The sequence below is a fragment of the Chelon labrosus genome, assembly GCF_963514085.1.
Source record: "Chelon labrosus genome assembly, chromosome: 6".
Taxonomy (NCBI): Eukaryota; Metazoa; Chordata; class Actinopteri; order Mugiliformes; family Mugilidae; genus Chelon; species Chelon labrosus.
Window position 1 is genome coordinate 14,041,627 of NC_140342.1, and position 23,395 is coordinate 14,065,021.

At 42.2% G+C, this 23,395-nt stretch overlaps 1 protein-coding gene across 2 annotated transcripts; it reads left to right on the top strand.

Annotated features, from left to right (window-relative positions):
• Positions 1–4,998: 4,998 nt before the first annotated feature.
• LOC311489798 (solute carrier family 12 member 9-like) lies at positions 4,999–13,757 on the top strand. 2 transcript variants are annotated; one of them, XM_084547072.1, is made up of 14 exons: positions 4,999–5,312; positions 6,429–6,563; positions 6,831–6,968; positions 7,048–7,145; positions 7,444–7,645; positions 7,828–7,935; positions 9,130–9,241; positions 9,493–9,650; positions 10,213–10,295; positions 11,289–11,413; positions 11,539–11,731; positions 11,831–12,005; positions 12,218–12,364; positions 12,483–13,757. In XM_084547072.1, exons 1-14 carry the CDS (start codon positions 5,111–5,113, stop codon positions 13,418–13,420), a joined length of 2,814 nt encoding a protein of 937 aa, XP_084403198.1. In that variant the 5' UTR covers positions 4,999–5,110; the 3' UTR covers positions 13,421–13,757. The 2 variants fall into 2 exon arrangements, with proteins under 2 accessions (XP_084403198.1, XP_084403199.1); XM_084547073.1 differs by having other exon boundaries at positions 12,244–12,364; positions 12,483–12,631.
• Positions 13,758–23,395: the final 9,638 nt, after the last annotated feature.

Below are 23,395 nucleotides of genomic sequence, written 5' to 3' on the forward strand. Positions count from 1 at the left end.
AATGGCTTGTTTTACTTTAATGGGATTCCAAATGGTGCTATTGTTGGGAAAGTTGTTTTTTTAATCATTGACCTAAAAGTGGGATAATACAGCAAAAAAAGAACAGATATATTTTTCTCGTACAGTAGCAGTATAAGGACCTTGACAGCCTCCTATGCAGCGTACAACCACCTGTGCCTCTTTCTGCTTTAGTTTCTGTCATTCCTGGTGGCTACCGCTGGCACTAAACACACAAACTGCAGAGAAATAACCACAAAATGAAATCAGAATGCAAGCAGACGCACCGCAACCCAATGAGACCTTCAATTGCCATTTGCCCTTGAGGATGATATGGATAAAGTTCAGGAGATATAGGCATGGACTTCAGAGATACAGAAAAGAGACAGAGATGCAAACTGTCAGGGTGCAGTATACTCACGGTTTCCTTTGGGGCTGCTTTCCTCCTCTTTTTTTCCTTCTCTCCTCCTCGGGCTACCGATTCAAAACCGTCAGCTGCGTCCTTCCATTGCGCCTTAGCGGAATACTGACTGAAATAAAGGGGCGCACAGCTACAGGTTGCAGCGCTCACTTAACAGATAATGCGACCTGGCAGCGGATGACTGTTAGGGATCACACCTCAATCCACCGGAGGGAAATCTCAGTGGATCCCAGAGACTGCCCTGTTGCTGATGCGCAATCCATATAGCACCGCGCCAAAGTTGTCAACACGGCGCGTAATTACCGGCTTTGCGCCTCCAGAGCAGCGCACGGCAGAGCAGGCAGCTGTTGGCTTGCTTTGGGGACCATGAGCGACGACAGCCAGCCGTCTGAGAGTGCGGCTGCATGAGACTGTGAGTCAAGTAAAGTCTACGTTAAGATGCTACAGTCTCTTCATCGGCGCCTGTTGAGGTGGGAGGGAGACAGCGGGGTACCGGGTGTCGTGTCCGTGATGCAATGCGGGTACCGTCAGAGCTACAGCCCGCAGTTTTCTCCTTGTGCGTAGAGATCCAGGCGCCCCGGTCATTATCTGCGGAGCTGCAGCGCACATTCGTCTCAATTAGCGGCGGTCGGGGTTGTCTGCAGAAATAAGAGGAGGCATGGAGGGAGAAGAAAAGAACATATGTTCAGTGGTCATGCTCCCTCTCTTTCTCTGCATTTCCCCGTCTCTCTCGCTCTCTCTCTCTCCGTCTCTCTCTCTCTCTCTTTCTCTCTCCTGCATGTGACAGCACATAAACGCGCGCACAAGCACTTAAAGATCTAATATTAGGCGTCATGCGTCTTAATCATGGCACTCAAAACCAGCCCGGGCGCAAACAGGAGAGGGAAGGAGCTCAGTCACTGTCCAGCCCGAGGAGATGGGGACGAACACGTGTGCCTGAAAATGAGGATGAATGGTGCATTACCTGTGTTTTCTCTTATCCGTGTCTTTGACAGCGATTATGCCTCCTTAACCCCCTACTTAGCAATTGAATTGGAGAGTCAGCGCGTCCTCCAGCTGCGACCCCCCAGGCATTAGAACCCGATGCGTGATTGCATGTATCCGGCAGAAGACCGTTCACTTCTCCTTCTGGGTGATGTATACAGCGGGAAAGGCTATTAAATGATCCTCTGGTCGGCAGTAATGTCACCTTGTCCTGCCTGCAAATACCACATGCCTGTTAGACCGGGCCACATACAATGCCAGTGTAATTCTTTCTACAGAGGCTATAAACTTAAAACAAAAAGGGGCTTGTTTGCATCTTTTATAAACTCAAACATAAAAACAATCTGGGTTCCTTCTGGTTTATTAACAATCCTTGACTTTGCATTCTGCAAACACTTGTACGTGCATTATGTCAGGGGGATAAATCATCACACACAGAACACCCCCACAGTGCTTACACACACCCACACACAGTTAGGCTGTGTAACTTCCTCTGACAGTTTTGGGAAGTATGTGAACCCAATCTGCTGTTTCTATTGGACAAAGCCTTGACAAAAATAAATATACAGCTGATGGCAGCTGTGTAAATGGCTTCTTTCACAATAATAAATCATTAACCTCGCAGACAGCAAAAGAATGGCACGAAAGCCAAAAAAAAAAAAAAAAAAAACGACAAGCAAAGCATTCCCCCTAATATCAATGAAATGCCATCTCAGTCTATAATAACAACGGTATGCTGCGCAGCAGAGAAGTTGGAGCGCAGCCTGCTCTCAGGCAAGATAACGCTCGCACTTCCCACTACTGAATGAGAAGGTGGGAAACTGAGTGGTGAGAAGACAAAAAGGACACACAGCTCGTTCTTATGAGACACCAGAGCAGACTCAAGGCATTTTCCACCTGGCACATCTCTTAATGGAACTAATGTGGACTCATCAGGAGCAGCCAAGCAGGGCATGGCTTTAAGCAGTGAGTAGTCTAGACTGTTTAACTTAAAGGTGTTTTAATGGACTTGTTATTAGCTGGCGTGTGGAGACTCCGTGTCATTGTGTGTTTATGGCTTCACCCAGGACTCCTGCTGCTCTGTATGGTAGCCTCTGAGGTGTGGATCGTGTGGACCAAACCCACAGATTTTGTGTGTAACAGAGCTGCCAGGAGGGCTATGAATATTGTCCCAGCGATGGACAGTGCCCTGGTGAGGATATGACAGCCTCTCTCTCTGCAGCTTTGAGATAAACATTTCTTTTTCTCTCAACCTCCTCCTGGGATGCTCTAACTAATCATCCTGTCTGTGTGTTGTTACCTGTAGCCACCCATCAGTCTGTCCATCTGTTGTTCGCCTGTCCGTCTGGCTTCTGTAACCCGTCTATCCCATGTCTCCTCCCTTGCAGAGTGACTGTGACAGCTCCAAGACCCTCGTCACAGCAGTTCAGCTACCCTGCACCGAGCTTCACGTAGCATCCTGGGAAAAAAAATCAGTATGTTGGCCCATGTATGAATCCAGCCTCAACACTGTGGATTTCTGACTTGATTCATTTTTGCTTGATCTTGAGTTCAAAACTTTTTCCCTTACCTTTCTATTTCTGTATGTGTTACTGAAGGACCAAGAGAAGAGAGGAGATGTGGTTGCATCCTTGAGGGTCCTCAGTGAGAGTGTGAAGGCTGTGGCCCCGAGACAGGCGGGATGTGGAGCTTTGATACTTCAGAGACTGGAGAACAACATCAACAACTATGTGCTCATCCTAACACGCCTTCAGCTGAGCGTAAGAAGCAGCCACAGTAACAAACTGCATGCAATCAAGCTCACAAGTACTCCCAGTACTAATTTGCTGGTTACAGTAAGTGTACGTGACAATGTTAAATAGCTATAAATCTGGATTTTCAAGATGTCTTGATGTCATTTAAATGGTGGTCCTAAACACATTAACACTGGCGATGAAAATCTCGGAAAACACCCACCCTTCTTGGCAACTTTCACTTTTGATTTTTAAGTCTGAATGCCTTCTGACCTTTAAACCAACAAATCAAACTGTGCCTGCCTTTGTCACTGATACACAAACACATCACAACATGTGGTGTGTTGAAGGAAATTCACACGTAGTACGCGAACACATGTTGCTGGGCTTCTCTCTCCCTGGTTTGCATCTGATTTAGAGGCATTATCAGTTTCCTCTGGTGTGGAAATTTCCTGGCTTCTCGTAAAGCTGCGGCTTTCTGGACTATCTGTGCCCTGGGAGTGATGATGTTATGCTGCGTGACCCTGGGCCTTTCCTTCCTCAGGAGTAGAAGGAGATAGCAGTGCATGCTTTCCTAGTGAGAGAGTTGTTCTCAACAAGAGAGATACAATATGTCTGATTCTTCCTTTTCCACTTCAATAACGTCACCACCATTGTGTTTTCTGTTTGGACCAGCAGGGGCCAGTGGTGACATCATCACTGTCTTGTGTTCCGCGAAGCACCCAAAGTCTGAAAACAGTCCTGCTGAGCTACAACCAGCTGATCTCAGGCAAACTGGAGCGATTCATGGTCAACCTGGAAGGCAGATGCCCTTCCCAGTGACATGGGAACAATTCCTCACAAATAGGAGATTTAAGTTAGTCATTGCTGGAGCCCCAAGTCTGTAAAAAAGTTAAGCAAAGCAATACAGGAAAACCGATGTGATTGTCCTCCTCAACTTTCCTCAAAAGTCTTATTTGTATTGTATTGTATTTTGTATTGTATTGCTTTTGTACTGTGTGATATGGAGACTCACACAAAAGTGCAAATGCATCCTTCTCTGCTGGCAATAAGGAAAAACTAAAGCTGAAGCAGTGGGGGCAAATAGAAAAACGGCACCATATCGGCAATGATGAGCACCAAAGATACACTAATATAAATATGCTTTAAACGTGCACGTAAAACCTCTACAAACCCACTGCCTGCCAAAATGAATGTTGCTTTTTTATTTGTAGCATGCAGGCAGCTGCCCCAAGTCTCCCTGAGAGGTTGTGCTCATGAGGCCCGAAGTTGGTTGCTTGGTGTTATAGACAGTATTGCTGTTGCTCAGTGGTACAAAGGTCTTGTGCTTCTACTGCTGCCTTTCCGGTATGATCCCAGTGAGCAGATTTTGTTTATTCTTGTTGCACTTTTGGATCTCATTTCTTGTTTACACTTTTATTTTTATTTTTTTTTTAAAAGTATTTTAGTAAAAATATATAGATCTATGCATATGTTTATATACTGCCTTTTCAATACAGGAATTTTACTTTTGGTTTATTTGTGAATTTCTGTAGTTAAATGCATTTAAAAGGATGTTTTTCCACACTATACTAACAAAACACTGTTATTAAAATAACTACTATATATGCAATAAATTGCATTATTCTTAACATCTGTTATTTGATTCCCCTTTTATTGTTTCGTTTAGTTAGCCAGGTAAGGAGTGTTGTTTTTAGCCAGACATCGCGTTAAGTATTAAACAAACCAACAGGTGAACGTAAATCAAGGCAAAGCTCTACCTGATTGGATGAAGCAATTACAGGAAGCGACGTCACATTTCCAATTAGCAGAACGTCATTAGCAGCAGAAGGTTAAGTAGAGGTTCGGAAGAGAACGGCTGCGAATGAAGTGGCTAACGGTGTTTCGAATGTTAGCACATTTTACCATAGCAACAGAGCAGACGTTAGCACAGCCGAACTGTAGTCGCAGCTAATTTATTAATTAAACATCCACAATGTCAGAAAAAGCTCCATTATTACATTACCGACTCACCACCAACACCGGTCCAGAGCCGAGCGATGTGTCCATGGGGTTCAAGGTGGCCAGAGACGACCGACGGACCAAGGATAAAACACCCCCCAAGCTCGGGGTGTTGTTCGGAGTGGTCATACCGACGTTACTGTCCATGTTTAGCGTCGTTGTGTTCTTGCGAATAGGTGAGTAGTCTTAAAAGTAACCAAGCGAACACGTGACCGGGATTAAACGCGTGAAGTTTAAGAAGAACTGTGTCCTGGAGTCGGCGGTAGACTCGATGCTAACACGTGGCTAATGTTAGCGTTAGCTTAACAATCCGTTTGGAGCAAGCCAAGCAACTGAATTGGCACGAGCGTTAGCTAGCTAACGTTGAACGCAGTTTAATGTTAATAAATCTCCAATGTTAGCTTCATATTATCATCTGAGGGGTGAGAACTTGTAGCCTTTCTTCGGAAATTTACACTGAGTGCAGAGAGGAGGGAGGTTGTCCCAATGAATCTGGAGTGGGCGTATTTATTGATTTTATGATGCCACTCTTTCACTTTTTTCCCCCGCAACTATATAAATCTTTTTTGTATACAAACATGCCATGCAGCTTTAAAGGCCCATGTAAGTATTACTAATAAAACTCAGTGCTATGTTGCAGCATTTATCACTTTTTTTGTATGTGGTTAGTAGTTTATGATGTACTTTGTAATCCGGTTTTTCTCTTAGGTCCAAATCCATGTGAAGTCAAGAGTAAAATTAGTCCATACATTTTATGAATTTATTAATGTTTTTTGAATGCCCTCTGTGTAAATAGTCTTCACACCTATACCCAAGGGAGCTTTGTTATAGCCCTTCACCATCAGGCTCATTTCACACACAGGGGCAAATGGTGATTTGTGGATATATATAATATTTGAGCTTGAATGGATGAAGCAAGTATTCCATAATCTGTCCATTTCTGTCCATTTAAGGATTTATTTTCATTAATCAACCGCTTGTTTAATCAGTAATAAAGCTATTTCCCAGTTGGCTACACTGACTTGGGTCTGGAACTGTCCCAAGTTACAAATTTTTCAATAATAAACTTAAATAAATCAGAATACTCTCCAGTCTGAGGGAGCAGCAAATGTTTGGGATGTTTCTTGAGAAACTACACGTTGCATTACTCGTTGTCAAACTTATCTGAATTATTGGGTAGTCATCTCTTTATAGCACCACTTTTGTCCATCTGTTGCTATCACAGTGTAAATAGTGCACTGCCATAAGTTATGTACGTTATAAACAAAAGATATCGATTTGACTTCTTGCAGGATTTGCTGTGGGTCAAGCAGGTTTATACCAGGCCATTGCCATGTTCCTGGTGGCCTACTTCATCATTACAATGACGGTGCTTTCTGTCTGTGCCATCTCCACCAACGGGGCTTTGGATGCTGGAGGTGCCTACTGTATTCTTTTACTACTGACAGAGACTAATGATGCAGCTTTAAAGCCTCACTTGGGTGTGTTGTCTGTGACTGAGCCTGACTAATGAGCTACCCCTGCTCTTATTTTTCCCCATGATTTGCTTTATCCACTAATGGCTCAGGTTCTCCTTTGTTGCAATTCTTATCAGTGGTCGGTCTTTAGCTGTCTTTATTCAGGTGAGTTACTGGGTCCAACCTTAGCTAGTTTACATCAATGGATGCAGAAATTCCTCAATTTTGATCCCTCAGACATGATCAGCCGAGCCCTGGGTCCGGAGTTCGGTGGCAGCATCGGGATCATGTTTTTCCTTGCCAATGTGTTTGGTAGTGCTCTCTATGTTTTGGGTTTGGTCGAGGCTATCATGTCTGCCTTTGGAGTCCCAGAAGGTAAAGTCCAATAGGAGAATGGGGAACATTTAGCTATGTGAGTAAAGTACTACATTAACTCTGTTTTGCTGTACCTCAGGGGGTGCTGTAGGTTTCCATCAGGTGTTGCCGTCAGGATACTGGTGGTCCCTGCTTTATGGCACTGGCCTGCTCTTCTTGTGTTTCATTGTCTGTTTGGTGAGATTCTGTTTTGTTTTAAAAAAAAAAAATAATAATAATAATAAGGTACATCCTGTGAGCTATTCAGACAGGGAGGTTGGTGATTTATTTAGCTTATCTTGTCTTGGAACTGTAAATAAACAAATGGTTGCAATATGTCTAATGTCTAAATCTTTGCTAGCAGCTGTAGTGTTTTTGTAAAAAGTAAGTGTTGGATAGTACTCATTTTTTTTAATGGTTTTTACAAGACTAAAGAGACCTATAGGTGTGTGTGATATGTCAGTAGTTGCTATATTTAACTGGCTTGTCATTACAGGTGGGAGCCCACATCTATGCCAAAGCCACCTTTATTATCTTCATCATAGTCACGACAGTCCTGGCTTCTATCTTCATTAGTTTTTTCATTGTGCGGCCCTTCCCAGTGTTTCTGCCAGATACGTCAGTCCTAAACAGTACCAGCATGAGCAATGCCAATTACACTGGTTTCTGGCTCCACACGTTGGAGGACAATTTATTCTGTAAGTGACGCGTTTTCAGACATGACGTTAGGCATTTGATAATCTTAAACCTATTCAAGCAATGTTTGCTCTACAGAAAAAAATATTTTTAAGAAGGATAGATAAAAAAAATGAATACTGATCACTATTGTTTGTGTAAGTGGCTTGTTTAATTGATTAAACCCTCCTGTGTCTCTCTCTAGCCAATTACACAGTAGACTACACCACTGGTACCATGATGAATTTTGCTACAGTGTTTGCTGTCATGTTCAATGGATGCACTGGAATAATGGCAGGCTCCAACATGTCAGGTATAACTTCATTAAATAATTTAAGTATACTCTGTTGAAGGGTAAACATTGAAACAGTGAGTCCTTTTTCATGTAATTTGAAGGAGAAAAAAACAACAACATTGCTCCAACTCAAGAGCTGAACTCTTACAAAACACAAATCCCATAAATTCTAGCAGAATCTGCTGCCCCCCAGAAAAATGTTCGACATTTTTTTTCCCAAAACTTGTAGTTCTCCTCATCATGTAAGGTAGCCTGACGAGCCAGACCCACATTAAATGTAGGGTCTGGGCACTCTCCATAGACAGGGCTCAACCGGAGGGGTGGGATAAACGGTTGTCTTTCAAACTCCCTCTCCACGCAATAGGATAGCGCTACAACCAATCAGAGCAATGAAGAAGGTGACGTAGTCAGAGCGACGGAAAAGAGAGTTCCTTTCTCAGAGAAAAGCTTAACTTCAAGTCTTTCAGAGTGGCGGCCAAAGCCGATTCGAAGAAAAAGTTGTTCGCTAGCAGCAGCCATCGCTCTGGTAGTTCTAGCAGGATGGGGAATTCACGCGTAATTCACGGAACTTATGGTCGCAGGTCAGTCGTCATCATGTTAAGCCCGCCCACCGACTCGTGATTGACCCGGTACATCTTGGATTTTTCGAAATCTCGAGTCAACGGAGAGTAACTAGACTGCCCCTGGAAGCAAATGTAATTTGCTGCTGCTAGGGGCGCGTCTAGATTCTAGGCTACATGTAAGGTACAATCATTTGGATCTCTTACTTAGACTATCAATAACAGTAATTCATGTTTGAACAAAGTTATTTTTCTACTCTGTGGTATATTTCTTGTGATTTCACAGCATAACCACAAGAAGTTGTTGAGTTGTTGTAGGTCACTTGATTGGTGCGTAAATATTTGACAAGCACACAATTCATTTTGAAGTAGAGAAAGTCAGTCAAGGTATACTTCAGGGGTATTATTCAAATCTGACTTGAAAGAAGTTGACACATTAAGGTTTAAAAAATGCAGAATTTTTTGGGGGGGATACCGGCCCTGATTTAAGATACAGTATATGTTGTGTGTGTGTATATATAGTAAATAAGGGAAAGTTGAATGTGGATCAGTTATGTATTACAGCTACTGTGACCATGCAATTTCCCTTGTGGATGATTGAGGTCCAAGTCTATTATATTTTTATTGTATTTAAGGCTTTTATTTTTTCCAGGTGATCTAAAAAACCCCAGCTATTCCATTCCAAGAGGCACGCTTGCAGCTGTTGTTGTAACGTTCATCACATACAACCTGCTTAGTCTGCTGGTTGCATGGTCCTGTGATCGGTAGGTCATAAAACACAGACATACAGTCAAACACGATCAAATAGATGAGAAGCACAAGGAAGGATTTATGAAATAAATAAAAATGTTTCTGTATGTTCAGTATTTTATAAATACAGTAGTATACATTTTTAAAATCTGATTTAGAAAAACAGTGGTCACTTCAGTCAGTCTGCTGAAGAGAACCAATTATGTTTCCCCCCAATCCTTGTTTTGACCCATTACATATTGGAAATTTTATCAATCACCCCCAGATACCTACTCCAAAGGGACTACAGTTTCCTGGGAGACATCAATGTATGGCCACCCATAGTGACTGTTGGCATCTACTCCTCCACCATGTCAGCCGCAATGAGTAACCTTATAGGAGCCTCCAGGATCCTCTATGCCCTGTCCAAAGACAACCTGTTTGGTGAGATTCTTCATCATGTGTCTTGTTGCTTTGTTTTTGCCTTTTTAAATTTCTTGTTGCCCCTGAAATGAATGAATATATGTTGAAAAACGCTGCAAATTTAGTTGTTAATTTGGTTGAACGTGGTTTTGATTGGTGTGTGTTCTGACCATTACTATTGTGAGAAGCATTAGACTAAAGTAATCTTGATTGTTTAGTTCATATTCAGGTCTAAAGGGCTTAGTGTATAAAAGCACTTAACTGGTTCTTCTATAAAGCTGAGTCAACATTTTGATTACCGGCCATCTGTGCACACGGGCCGCCATCTCAAATGTGAGAAGTTGACACTTGTTATTAATTTCATCATGTCTTTTTTCCCTAGTGGAGACATGTTAATCTGGAAAGCATCGTTTGACAGCAGATGGCTTGGAGTGTTGACTTTCTCTGAAGAGAAAAAAAAAAAATCTTCATTGTGTGTTTGGCTTAACGAGTGCATGGTGACTCAGTTGTTTATCTGATATTTGGCGATGAGCAAGAACAGACAGAGAGACTTTGCTTTTGTTCATTTTATAAATCGTTCCAGGTGGTGTCCTGGCTCTGGCGAGGAAAACCTCTCTGAGTGGGAACCCCTGGGTCTCGGTCCTTATCTCCTGGCTGCTTGTACAGGTAGGATATTACACTGTACCATACGTGAGGCGTACTTTGAAGTCACTCCCTTTGCTCTCACCCTTAGCCCTTTTGTGTTTGGATTGCAGTTATAAATGTAACATTGGTGACCCAGTTCACTGGCCAAACAGATATTTGTCACCACTGCGCAGAAAGATGAGCAGTTAAGTCCTGTAATGTCACATTGAACTGGATCTTAGACGACAAAAATGAAAAAGTATGTCCTTCCACACCCCATTTGTTTTTTTTTGTTTGTTTGTTTTCCTGTTTGCAATCTGCTTCTAGGAAATTTCAAAGGTTTCATTTAGTAATGAGTAAGCTGAAGTGTGCAGTAAAAATAACTACGTTATATAATCGTAGTTTACAAACCTTTCCAAAAAAAACAGTGCTTGCTTGTTTCTGTAACTGTATGTTGTCCTTGAAAGGCTGCTGGGAAAAATAAATTAGCTGCTGACCATCAAATTAAAAGACTGATTTGGATCTACTGACCTTTCACCGACCACTCTGCATTCGTGCGTCAGTTTGCTCAGTTTAAAACTGTCTGAACATTTCTCACAACGAAGAGGACCAAAAGAAAAGGTTTTTGCAGGGAGACGGCGCAAAATATTGTACTGTTAAACTAGTAAGTGAGTTCGTAATGTCAGCACAATTCTACTTGGCTTGGGTAGATTAGCTAGAGGAATGTTTTTTAATTTTCAGTTGAAATTTTCAGCAAATACATTGACATGCATTGCACTTGTATTTAAACCAGCTGAGCTCTTTATCATGTTTTTTTTGTTATGGGGTTAAGAGAGGTATGAAGGTACTCATGTAGTCTAGATGTAGTGAGCTTTTATACACCTGCTCACTGGTTAGAGTTAATGGAAAATATGAATTGAGATTTATAATTCTATTGTAAAATTAGGTTAGCAATATTATATTCACAGGGGTTCATTTTAAAATTTCTAATTCACTCTAAGTGTTTTGAATTGAGGTTTTTATTCTTTCCACTAGGTGGTGCTGTTTGCTGGTAAATTGAACACCATTGCAGGGATCGTAACAGTCTTCTTCTTGTTAGTCTATGCTGCTGTCAACCTGGCCTGTTTGGCTCTTGAATGGGCATCTGCACCAAACTTCAGGTACAGTACGTGACATGGCGGGGAATTAAGTTTTCTGTTTTGGGTTGTATTTACAAGTTCATAACTGAAAAACTTATTTTATATTCTGTCTTGTGTCTTTGTCATTTTTTTTCCCCCCAATGTAGGCCATCATTCCGTTGTTTTACATGGCATACCTGCGCTTTGGGGATCCTTGGCTGCCTGATAATGATGTTCTTGATTAGTGCCATTTACGCTTTTGCCAGCATAGCCCTTATGCTTCTGCTTTTGATGCTTATCCACTACCTGGGGCCTGTCAGCAACTGGGGATACATCAGCCAAGCTCTCATCTTCCACCAGGTAAACAAAGTGTATTTTTCTTTGCATGAATCACCAGTGCGGCATAAGTACGCATTATTTTTATTACGTGTATTGTACCTCATTTTTTTTTTCACTCAGGTGCGTAAGTACTTGTTGATGTTGGATGTGCGAAAGGACCATGTGAAGTTCTGGAGGCCCCAGTTACTACTGATGATTGCAAACCCACGCAGCTGCACAGGTCTTATGACTTTTATTAATGACCTGAAGAAGAGTGGTCTCTATGTGCTGGGACATGTAAAGCTGGGTTTGCTCGGTAAGAAACGTAGAAATGGGTGATAATGTATAAAGTATTAAAAATACTGCTTTAGAAGTAGATGTCTAAACATGGTAATTATGGCCTTTGACAAGAACAGAAATATCGTATTTTTCTGTACCAACCAGTTCAAACATTTTTCTCATGCTGTTTTTGAAGTCTAATATTCATATTATAAATACAAGTTTGTTTGTCTGTCTGTGACTTTGCAGATACGTTACCCTCTGATCCTTTGCAGAGCCGTTACGACTCCTGGCTATCTTTAGTGGATCACCTAAAACTCAAGGCATTTGTCAACCTCACACTTGCCGACTCTGTCCGACATGGAGTTCAAAATCTACTGTTCATCTCAGGCTTTGGTGGGCGAATTTTTCTTATTGCTGTATGATTGCAGAAATTTTCAGTCAGTGATGCATTAGGGATACAAAGTGGGATTCATTCATTCAAATAAAAGTATAAACGTCTGTTTGCATCTAGGTGGAATGAGGCCTAACACCCTTGTCTTGGGTTTCTATGATGACTGCACCCCTCAAGACCACCTTCAAGGTCAAGTTCTCTTGTCTACAGGTACTGGCTTGGATGCTGTCTCTACAACCAAAGACCCCGGACAACATCGTTCTCCCTTCTTTCCCAGTGTGCGGGGTGCTGGGGAACCCAAAGACCTCCAGGAAGAGGAATACGTGTCAGTGATTGCTGATGCTGTAAAAATGAGAAAGAATGTGACACTGGCTCGTTATTTCAACGAGTTTAACAGGGAAGAAGTCTTAGGGTCGGGAAGAAAGATTGGGGGCTACCGGAGTGTGACGGGGCCATTTGTTGACGTGTGGCCTCTGAATTTGCTTCGACCAGACAGTTGTGGTTATGTCGACATCTGCTCATTGTTCCTGCTGCAGCTGGCCTGTGTGCTTCATGAGACCCGTGCCTGGAACCAGGCGAGAATCCGCCTATTCCTGTGTGTGGAGGCTGGTTGCAGTCTGCAAGAAGAGGAGGAGACGAAGCTCCGGGGGATGCTAAAGAAACTAAGGATATCCGCTCAGGTGCAGATGGTGGCTTGGGACCAGGTGGTGGCACTGCATTGGCAGAGGCAAGGAGGAAGGGGAAGAGGAAATCTGATGGAGTCAGCACAGAATGAGGAGAGGAGGAAGAGACAAGGGGAAGGTGAGAACGAGGATGGTATCCAAACATTCCCCAATAATGCTTCTCAACTGACAGATGAATACATCTGTGCCGTCAACAATCTGATTTGTCGACATGGTGCCCCTCAGCCAGCAGTACGCTTCCTGTATTTGCCACACCCTCCAGCAGACAAAAGCCGTTACCGCGCCTACCTGCATCAGGTTGATCTCTTGAGTCGAGACCTTGGGCCGACATTACTGGTTCATGGAGTCACTCCTGTGGTCACCACTGACCTGTAGAATTTTACCAAAGACTCTTAATCCATGAAAAACATTTATCTGGTGGGGGTGTTTGATGAATTGTGCCTTCAGTTATTTACCCAGCGTTAATGTTGTCAATCACAGTTTCACATAACCCTAACACTAGAAAACCAGTTATGGCTAGATTTTTCAATTATAACATGTTCTCTCATTAACACTTGGGAAAGGGAGTTTTTTAGGCTGTTGAGTCGTCACTTGGAGATTAACCTGTTAGAGCAACTTTTGTTGAAGTACTGTCAGCACAATGTGGTGTGTTCTTGAATATTGTTGGCTTTTTGTACATGTTTATAGAATAATAAATAGTTTTGACCTCAAATGCCTGCTACTAGTAAATAATTATTAGTTACTTGTGTGTAACAAAGCCGTTCTTAAAGCCCTCTACGCAGTTTGGTTCAATCATTGCAAGGCTAAGTGTTTCCTGAATGTTTCCTGCAGAGGGTGATATATACCCAGAATCATTTCTATGGTGGTTGTTGCTGTGCAAGGTTTGTCATCACAAGGCTCTATTGCACACTGTATTGCTGTGATCATTTAAATGGTAGTTAAAAATGATGAAATGGTTAATCTATACTTTGGGCACAAGTAAGCTGATTTGTGCACTCGCAGCACTGATATTATGTGTAATGAATGGCACCAAACGAGCCAGATAATGTGGTTTGCTATTTAATAAAGCAACCGCAGCATTATTAGATTTAATGAAAATTAACTGAATGATGCACTATATAATCTGACACAACCGCTACTTGGTAGACAGGTTCCCACTTGTGCTTCTGTGCATTGTAGTTGACGTTTAATGAATGTGACCAGTGTGTGTTTCCATGTTTTCCTCCTTTTAAGTAGAATGCAGTCTTAATAATTAGACGTAAGGTCTTCATCCGACTCACAGTTTAGCCTGGGTCAGTTTAAGGGAAACAATACTGAGCTACAGACGTTTTAATCCACAACTGGGTTAACTAGGTTAGAACTAAATTACAATAAATGTTCCACAAACCTTGAACTCTCCTTTGACGGCTAGTGTATACAGTCTGTTTTTTTTCTAGACCAGACCTGCGGTCTAGAAGTCTGATGAGTTGATGAGCTGAGTATTCAGACCTCATCTCATTGTCGTCAACGGAGGAAATGTTTTCATTGAAGTCATGCTACTATATTCGTTATACTAATGAAGTGGTCATAATCCCGTATATACACAATCAAAGAAATATTTTGCGTGATCACTCTTTGCCTTTAAAACTGCACCACTCCTTTTATCCAGGTACTTGCCGGTGTTTAGTCTGTGTTTAGTCTGTCTTCTGTCTTCTGTCTGAAACCAGGATGTTGAGATCAGGCTTTGTTGGGTCACAGAAAATGTCCTGGAAAAAGATTTCTTGTAAAGAGTTGAAACCATGGGTGGGTTATGGTGAGACTGCACCTACTGCTAAAGATCCAGCGCCATCTGTGCCATATGTCACGTTTGGTTAGAGAAGAGTCCATGAGTTTGTTCAGAGGAGTACTGACACCCGCCTACACATTACTGACAAACAGCATGTGGGAGGGAATGTGTTCACAGATGGAGGAAGATTTGGCTCTATCTAAGAAACACGGGCCTCTAGGATATAAAAGACTGTGTTTTTTAAAGATGAACTTTATTTGGGAATTGCAGAGAAGCAGTAGTGAACCTGTAAATGGAGAATGCTCCGACAGTCTTGTGGCATGTGTATTGAGTGTTATCAGTCTCTTATGTGAGTGGGAACAAGTGGGAAGATGGAAGAGGAAGTCCATCCTCAGAAGAAGTAAATGATATAGTCCTAAAAGAAAATGGTATAAAATATTATAAATACACCAATCAGCCACAACATTAAAACCAGGAACAGGAGAAGTAAGTAACATTGACCATCTTGCGACAGTACAATGTTCTGATGGGAAACTTTGGGACTTTTCATGTGGATGTTATTTAGACAGGTACCACCCACCTAGACCAGACCAGACTAGGTACCCCCACCCCATAGCAATGATACTCCTTGATGGCAGCAGCCATCCCCAGCAGGATGCAGCCCGACACAGACACACACACAGAAACAGTTCAGGAAGAAAATAGGAAAAACAGCACAGCATGGCCTCCACATTCACTAGATCCCAAACTGATCAAGTATCTTCTGTGGGATGATCCACAGAGGCCCCTCCCCTCAACCCATAGGACCCAAAGACCCCCCACTAACAACATTCTGTTGCCAGACACCACGGGACACCCTCAGAAGAGACATGTCCATTCTCTGATGAGCCACGACTGCTTTGGAGGCACAAGGGAGACCTACACAATATTAGGAAGGTGGTCATAATGTTATGCCTGATCGATGTATATGGTGAACTCTTTTTTTTTTTTTTTTTTCATGACAGACTTAAAACTTTTCAGCAGCTTTATTCAAAATGACATTTGATGGCATTAATTCACCTTCCCCCTTCATTTAAGAGTGCATTGAAATAGTACACACACATTTTCATTCCAGCCCTGCGATAGACCAGGGTGTACCCCGCCTCCCCCCTGATGGCAGCTGGGATAGGCTCCAGCACCCCCGTGACCCTTCATGAGACAAACGGTTACAGAAGATGAATGAATGAATAAATATTTTCATTCTTAGTAACAAAAAAGAGGAGTTGAACAGAAGTGGATATTGAGGTGTGAAGTGGCACTTGTAGCCTGCTGATGAATGTCTTTCATATCCTACTACCATATTTGGACTTAAGTCCTCACAGAACCCAAACATGGAAGTACTTCTGATCTGCACTATAAGTCCTCTACTGATCAAAAGGAGGAATTGAGCCATAAACGGGGCATCCTGTCATCTGCCCACAAGATCTTCCAACCATATGTGCACTGGTGTCAGGCCGGAAATATGATCTTCTGCGAAGCCAGATTCAAACTCACTGGCTCAGAAAATGAACTGTGAGAAGATACTGTGTTTCCGCTGGTTCGCTCGTAACGCCACTCTGATCAAGAGCAATACTACAGCTCTGCAGTATAAATAGTTTTACTAATTAGAAAGCCTTAATGGAGGATTTTATATCTTCAGCACTCGTTTGGACACAGTATCTCTCTCAGTGTGTTTGTACTTTACAACCAACAGCAACCATTGGAGCTAATTCTCGAAAAGCCTGAATGTCACCATATTGTCTCCTGAATGGCGGTTGATACTTTCCAGTAAGCTATAATCAGGGTCTCAGCCACTGAGTTACGTCCCCTGTGATGTCAGCACAATATCTGTGCTGATTAATACGTTAATATATGAAGGGCGTAGAGATGGGAATGGCTGGGAGTGTGTTTGTCTCTCCTCATGCCATCCAGCCACGTGACAACCTGCCACCTTTTCCCAGATTTGATTTTTTTTTCTGGCTCCACAACGGACACAATTTTGGCAAACCCTACTCTTAAACCAGCCTTCATACTTCCTCAGTCCATTTGTACAATCTAATGCATCAGCTGTCACCTGGTTTCTCGCCGGCGCACAGATCTAGTCGCGGTGGGCAACAGCTAGAATGTATCTTGTGACGAAGAGACGGGTGCCATATTTTTCAAATAAGTGCACTGACGCTTGCCTACACCTCACTGACGAACTGCATGTGGGAGGGAGTGTGTTCGCAGATGGAGGCAGTCTGAGCTCCAGGCGCTATAAGAGGATACCACTTTGCCAGAAAGTAACTCGCACTCTTGTTCAAGTGTATTAGACTGAATACAACAGCCCTACGTACTTCCTACAGAAAGAAAAAAAAAAATGTTGCAAAGATAAAACAAATAAATCTGCCCATTTTTTTCCCTTTGCAGCACTTCTTTTGATTTGGTGATTCCTCCTAGCCCACAAGATAAAGGAACTGAATCACTTCCGACTGATTGGCCGTGGGTTGGAGAGTGTAAAGTGCTGTCAAACAAAAACTCTATTTTTCTCTGGACTATTGGGTTTGTATTTGTGTTTAGTAACAGCACTGACGATTGCTTTGTGTCAAAGCTGGGATGCATTAGTGCCCACTTGACAGACAGTGGGCTCAATTGCAAGGGTTTTATCTTCAATAAAATGGATGGTGTGGGCAATGAAAATGTTCATTCAGAGGCAGCTGTACTGGCATGCATCCAAACAGTTTCTGCAGCTCTGGTGGACAAGAATAACATGGCAAAATAAGAGATTAGATTGCATATATTGAAGTTTCCCCCACATCTGTTCACAACCTACACACAAGCACCTGGCACACATTTTAATGATTTGATAAACACGGAATATTTCTTGGTTTTCTGGCACCTAACAAACAGCAGTTACCCTAAAAGATATTTCAAGTATAGCCAGATGAAACTGAGCATACCAGTTACTTGTATACTGACTTTACAGATAGATAGATCCTTCAATTTGATGAAAATGAAATTGCAGTAACACTTAAAAATAGTCTACCAATAACTTGTACAAAAATCGTGACCTTTGTGTGGGGAAACGTTCTCAGAGCTTCCCATGTGTTGTTGCTACGAAGACGAGATCTTTTGACATTTTCTCCTTCTGAAGTCTGTATTCTTGGAAATACAGTAAGATCAGTTTGCTCATCTCCCTGTTGGGTTAATTTCTGGTGTTTTTCCACATTCAACTGCGTTCTCTTCTGCTTTTACAGCCAGAAGTGATGCACCATGGTCCTGCATCATTAGCGAGTGAAAGTAAATTGAATGCCTCTGCATAACATCCTTCAAGCGCTATGATGCAGATCACAGTGTCATTCGGAATTGCTTGAGGGATGCTAGGGGAGAAACGGTGTTTGCGTCACATGTGACGTTATCGTATTTCTTTTTTTGAACAGCAGTATGTTTAACACTTTAATCTACAGTCTAACAGTACTTTGGAAAGGGACGAGTGTAAGGCAAAACTCTCAACTCTCAAATAATTAACAAGGCGTATACTACAGCCAGCACAACCACATAATCTTGAACCTCTTCAAACTGATTATTGGGGATTACGTGTCTCTATTACGCTTCAACCTGAATTAACGTTTGTGTCATCATACTGTAATGACGTGTCCGGTGATGATCAGCAATGAATCACTGGTGTCACCAGGTGTAGTGTTAGTGTTATCAAATGTAGGAATAATGTAGCAGTAATGTGGGAATAAGCTAAACTATCAGCTGATTTCTTTCCTCAAGTATGAGAACGCCTGAAATGGAAAATAGAAATTGTGGGAGATGGAAGCATGCCATCCCACGGTGCTGCTGAAACACCGCATGAAACCCGATGAGCCTCTGCTCCTTGGATCTCTGCTAGTGACGTTGTTCATTCTGTTACTACTGTGGAAATAGCACCACTTTATGTCAGCGAGTGGGAGGAAGACTTCAGACAGTTTCTTCCTGTGGGAGTGTAGCGTACGCTTCTTTCTCCTACGGCATGCACGTCCTCAGCAACAATTTTTTTTTTAGTGGAACAGTAATGACTCAGTCTGACCACGAACCATATCATTTGTGTTAAGATCCCAATGCCCAACATGCAGTCTCTCTGGTGTTCTGCTGGAAAAAGAAGCAAGCCTTTGCTTGCTTTCTCAGAAATGTCTCCAAAGTCAGAGGTGGACATTCATTCATTCATTCATTCAAAGATTCAAAAAAGGCAACTGGACTTGTAGACTGGACTTGTAATCTACAAGTCCAGTTGCCTTTTTTGAACCTTTTTTGGTTATCCTCTGGAGGTTCGCGGGGGACTAGAGCCTATCCCAGCTGTCCTCCTCTCCCCGCCTCGGGAGAGGAGGACATGATTTCTAGATTTTGTCAGTTTAATAGCAATATACCCAGCAACCAAACAGATGATTAATCCACACATTGCCTTATTAAGTACATAAAACTATGTCATCATTCTAAACAATAGTAGGACTCTGACAAGAAGATCAGTATAAAGACTGGCAGCCTTGATGTACGTTGGGTGATGAATAAGGTGGATAGTCTAAAGTATAATGATTTAACTTTAGAAAACCTAGCACATTTACACTGCCTGGACAAACAAAAAAGGCGCCGCCAAAAAAAAAAAAAACACTCTAATTTTGTTGGAGTGCCTTTAGCTTTGAGTACAGCACGTATTCGCTGTGGGCATTGTTTTGATAAGCTTCTGCACCGGATTTATTTCCATCCACTGTTGCATTAATTTTTCACCAAGATCTTGTATTGATGATGGGATAGTTGACCGCTGTGCAAAGCCTTCTCTAGCACATCCCAAAGATTCTCAGTGGGGTTAAGGTCTGGACTCTGTGGTGGCCAATCCATGTGTAAGAATGATGTCTCATGCTCCCTGAACCACTCAGTCACAATTTGAGCCCCATGAATCCTGGCATTGTCACCTTGGAATATGCCCGTGCCATCAGGGAAGAAAAAATCCATTGATGGAATAACCTGGTCATTCAGTATATTCAGGTAGTCAGCTGACCTCATTCTTTGGGCACATAATGTTGCTGAACCTAGACCTGAGCAACTGCAGCAACCCCAGATCAACAAGTACAAGCCCACACAGGCTTGTACAGTAGGCACTAGGCATGATGGGTGCATCACTTCATCTGCCTCTCTTCTTACCCTGATGCCCCCTTCACTCTGGAACAGGGTAAATCTGGACTCATCAGACCACATGACCTTCTTCCATTGCTCCAGAGTCCAATCTTTATCCTCCTTAGCAAATTGAACCCTTTTTTTCCGGTTAGACTCACTAATTAGTGGTTTTGTTAATGCTCTTACTTTCACTATTGTTGTTTTTCTTGGATTTGATTTCACCGAACGTTTAAGTGATCACGATCAATCAGGATTTTTTTCCGACCACATTTCTTCCTCGAAGACGATAGTTTCCCACTATCCTTTCAGTTTTTAATAATTCGTTGGACAGTTCTTAACCCAGTTTTAGTAGTTTCTTCAATCTCCTTAGATGTTTTCTCTGCTTGATGCATGCCAAAGATTGGACCATTCTCAAACATCTTTTCCACGACCACGGGATGTGTCTTTAGACATGGTTGTTTAAGAAATGAGAAGCTACTCATTGCATCAGTTGGGGTTAAATAACTTATTCCCAGCTGAAAGATAATCGCCCATGCAGTAATTATCCAATAGGAGGCTCGTACCTATTTGTTTAGTTAAATCCAGGTGGCGACTTTGTATTTTCCCCTGTGCTGTTACCTCTTTGGATTTTCCCTGTGGAGTTACCCCTGTCGTTGTTTTCTAGCGTTTCAGTTCAGTTAGTGAGTTATTAATAAAGCTTTTGGTTTTTCGTCTTCACCAGTTGTTTTTGGATTATCATGCAAGTTGTTGTTAAATTTACTTTGCCCAGCCTGCCTCTCTGGGCTCTCACTTACGTAAGAATTTATTTTCTCAGACAGTGCTGACTTGTACTAACTTGTACCTGTCTGCATGATAACTCAAGTAGTTGGACTGTTCATTTAACAATATCTCCATAACTCATTTCCTCCTGTCCTCCATCTCCACTTTAGACTATGAACTAATCAGCCATCGTATGTTTGCCCTTTGTGTATGCTTTCAAGTTTAATCAATGCTTTTATTTGTCAAGCTAACCAAAGCAGATGCAGTCTACTCCAACAGTCCTGCAATAAATCACAGTTCTGATGAACCGTTCTGCATTAAACAAGATTTACGCTTCTATACCAGATCAATGCCATAGCATGACGTACACCTTCCCAGAAATGTAACTAGACCAACACAGAGACCGCTGTGTGAAAAGCTGTGATTGGTCAGAAAGGCATTTCTTTGTCCATGTCTCTCAGAGGCTGGAGAAGAGCAGAAAATTCTCCCTCCTTCTGCCACCTACACACCATCAACACAGACCTCCTATCTCTTTTCTTTGTTGCAGGGATTGCAGTAAAAGTAGCAGCAGTTCTAACATTTATTTATTTATTTATTTATTCTTTATCTCCAGCTCCAGTCCAGTTTCAGTCACCATTGTTTGAAGTACGTAGAGAAACTCGGCACAGCTAACTAGCCGCCAAGTAGCATTAAGTGGCATAATTACAGAACAATGCTGACACACCAGCGCACGAGTATAAAGCCTCTCATGTAGGCATACACCCTTCATATATCCATTGTACTATAAACAAAGCCTGACTGATGTCTCTATTTTGTCCATCCTATTCTTATCTGTGGGGATCGATAGCCTCCAAAATAACAAAGTTGAACCAACACATTATAGACGATAAAATGATCATGAACTGCGAAATGTAGATTGCTGAATAAATGTTTAAGAACGTATATCTCCAGGGCGCGCTCCAGTGTCTAACATTGTTTTCCAGACTTTTACGTGATAATGTCACTTCTCCAATGCTAATTGGCTCAATGATTACTGCCATCGACATGCAGACTGGTACTAGTGATACTGATGATCACATATGGTAGCCTCACTCCTCCCCCTCATGCCGGGGATGCCCTTCTTTTCTTGGAGGCCTTCGTAACTACATGTGTTTCTGAGCTGACGTGCGTCACTCTCACACTTTTACTTTCAGGCACCAAACAAGGGAAATTCTTATGCTGCATCATGATGTGTCATCATGATCGTTTGTCAGCCATCAGTGGTTTACATGGATATTATTAATTCCACTTCAGTCACATATCAGGATTCTTGCGTCAGTGATTACGCAGGGATGGATCAGTTTTTAGCCTTGTTGCTCGTGGCACTGAAAAACCCTTGAATTTTTTGACTGATTCATCCACTTAGTGTTAAATTGGTAGGCTCGTCCCCCCCACATGCATGCACACACACACACACACACACACACACACACACACACACACGTCCACGGACCTGCCTATACACCTTTCAATCTATACATATTCTTCTTTTTACAGATCTATCTTTATAATATTGCACATGAACGCGTGAGTGGGGGGAAGAGGATATGACTGGGGTATGTGGGAGCCTAAAAATACGTGCACCCATCTCATTTTTGAGGCTACGCATGTTTGGCGTGCTCACCCACTTTCTCACCCTTTCTCGCGTTGGCTCAGCCTGAAGCAGAGCATAAGACAACCAGCACCAGTCAAGACTGGCTAGGTGTTTCTGCCATCTGGTGCTCCATTCTTCATGTTGGAAAGTTTTCCGTGCAAGTATAGATCGCACCGCGCCTGGCCTCAGGTAATCAAGAAATCAGTGATGAAAGACGACCTCCATTTTGACTGGCATGTCTTCTATGATTATGGTTTTGTTTCAGTGATAGATAGTCAGAGAATGTCATTTGCATTGTCGGTTTTTATATTGTTTATACCAGTCATTCATTTAACTGTATAGGTTTAACAATGTACAAGATTTTGAAACTGTATATTTATAATGGCAGTTATAACAGCTTGGCAATTCACTACATTTACCGATCACTGCAAATGAATTGAATGAATTCTGGAGTGATTATTCCTTAGAGACGACTCTTTTCCATTTTGTCACCTCCTCTTGACACGCAGATGATTCAAGGTGTTTCTGCCTAGTGCACATGGTGATACGATGTCACTGCAGTTCCTCACACGTGCAAACAGAGGTCTGTATACTATGTAAGATATGTTAATGTAAACTTGATAGTATGTCAGAATGAAAACTGTTTATGCTGGATGAAGTCTAGAGACGTTATTTGGATCATGTTGTATACTCTCCACAGTTCATTGTGGTTTAATCTTTTGTGTCTGTGAAACAGTATATATATTTAAAATTTTGAAATATGCTATAGAGTTCGATGGAAGGAATATGAGGGTGGTGGTGGTGATTAGCAGTGTCTCCTGGATTTGAAGCCAGACAGGCCTCTCTGTCTGGAATGGGATTGAGCGTGTCTCTCTGTGTCTGTGTGGGTTTCCCAAACAGCTGCTCCTGTTTTCTCACAATCCAGAAACACAGGATTTAACAATGTATAGCTTGTTTTGTCATGAAGATGGACACTGGACAATCTGCTCTCCATCATGGACAATCCATCACATCCACTACACTGGACTATAGAGGGGCA

What these genes read in the sequence shown, in the direction of transcription:
- LOC311489798 (XM_084547072.1), top strand. Translation starts at nt 5,111, where the DNA reads ATGTCAGAAAAAGCTCCATTATTACATTACCGACTCACCACCAACACC. An exon ending in TCTCCTGGCTGCTTGTACAG is followed by an intron (nt 10,296 to 11,288) that starts GTAGGATATTAC and finishes TCTTTCCACTAG; the next exon opens with GTGGTGCTGTTTGCTGGTAA. An exon ending in TGTAAAGCTGGGTTTGCTCG is followed by an intron (nt 12,006 to 12,217) that starts GTAAGAAACGTA and finishes GTGACTTTGCAG; the next exon opens with ATACGTTACCCTCTGATCCT.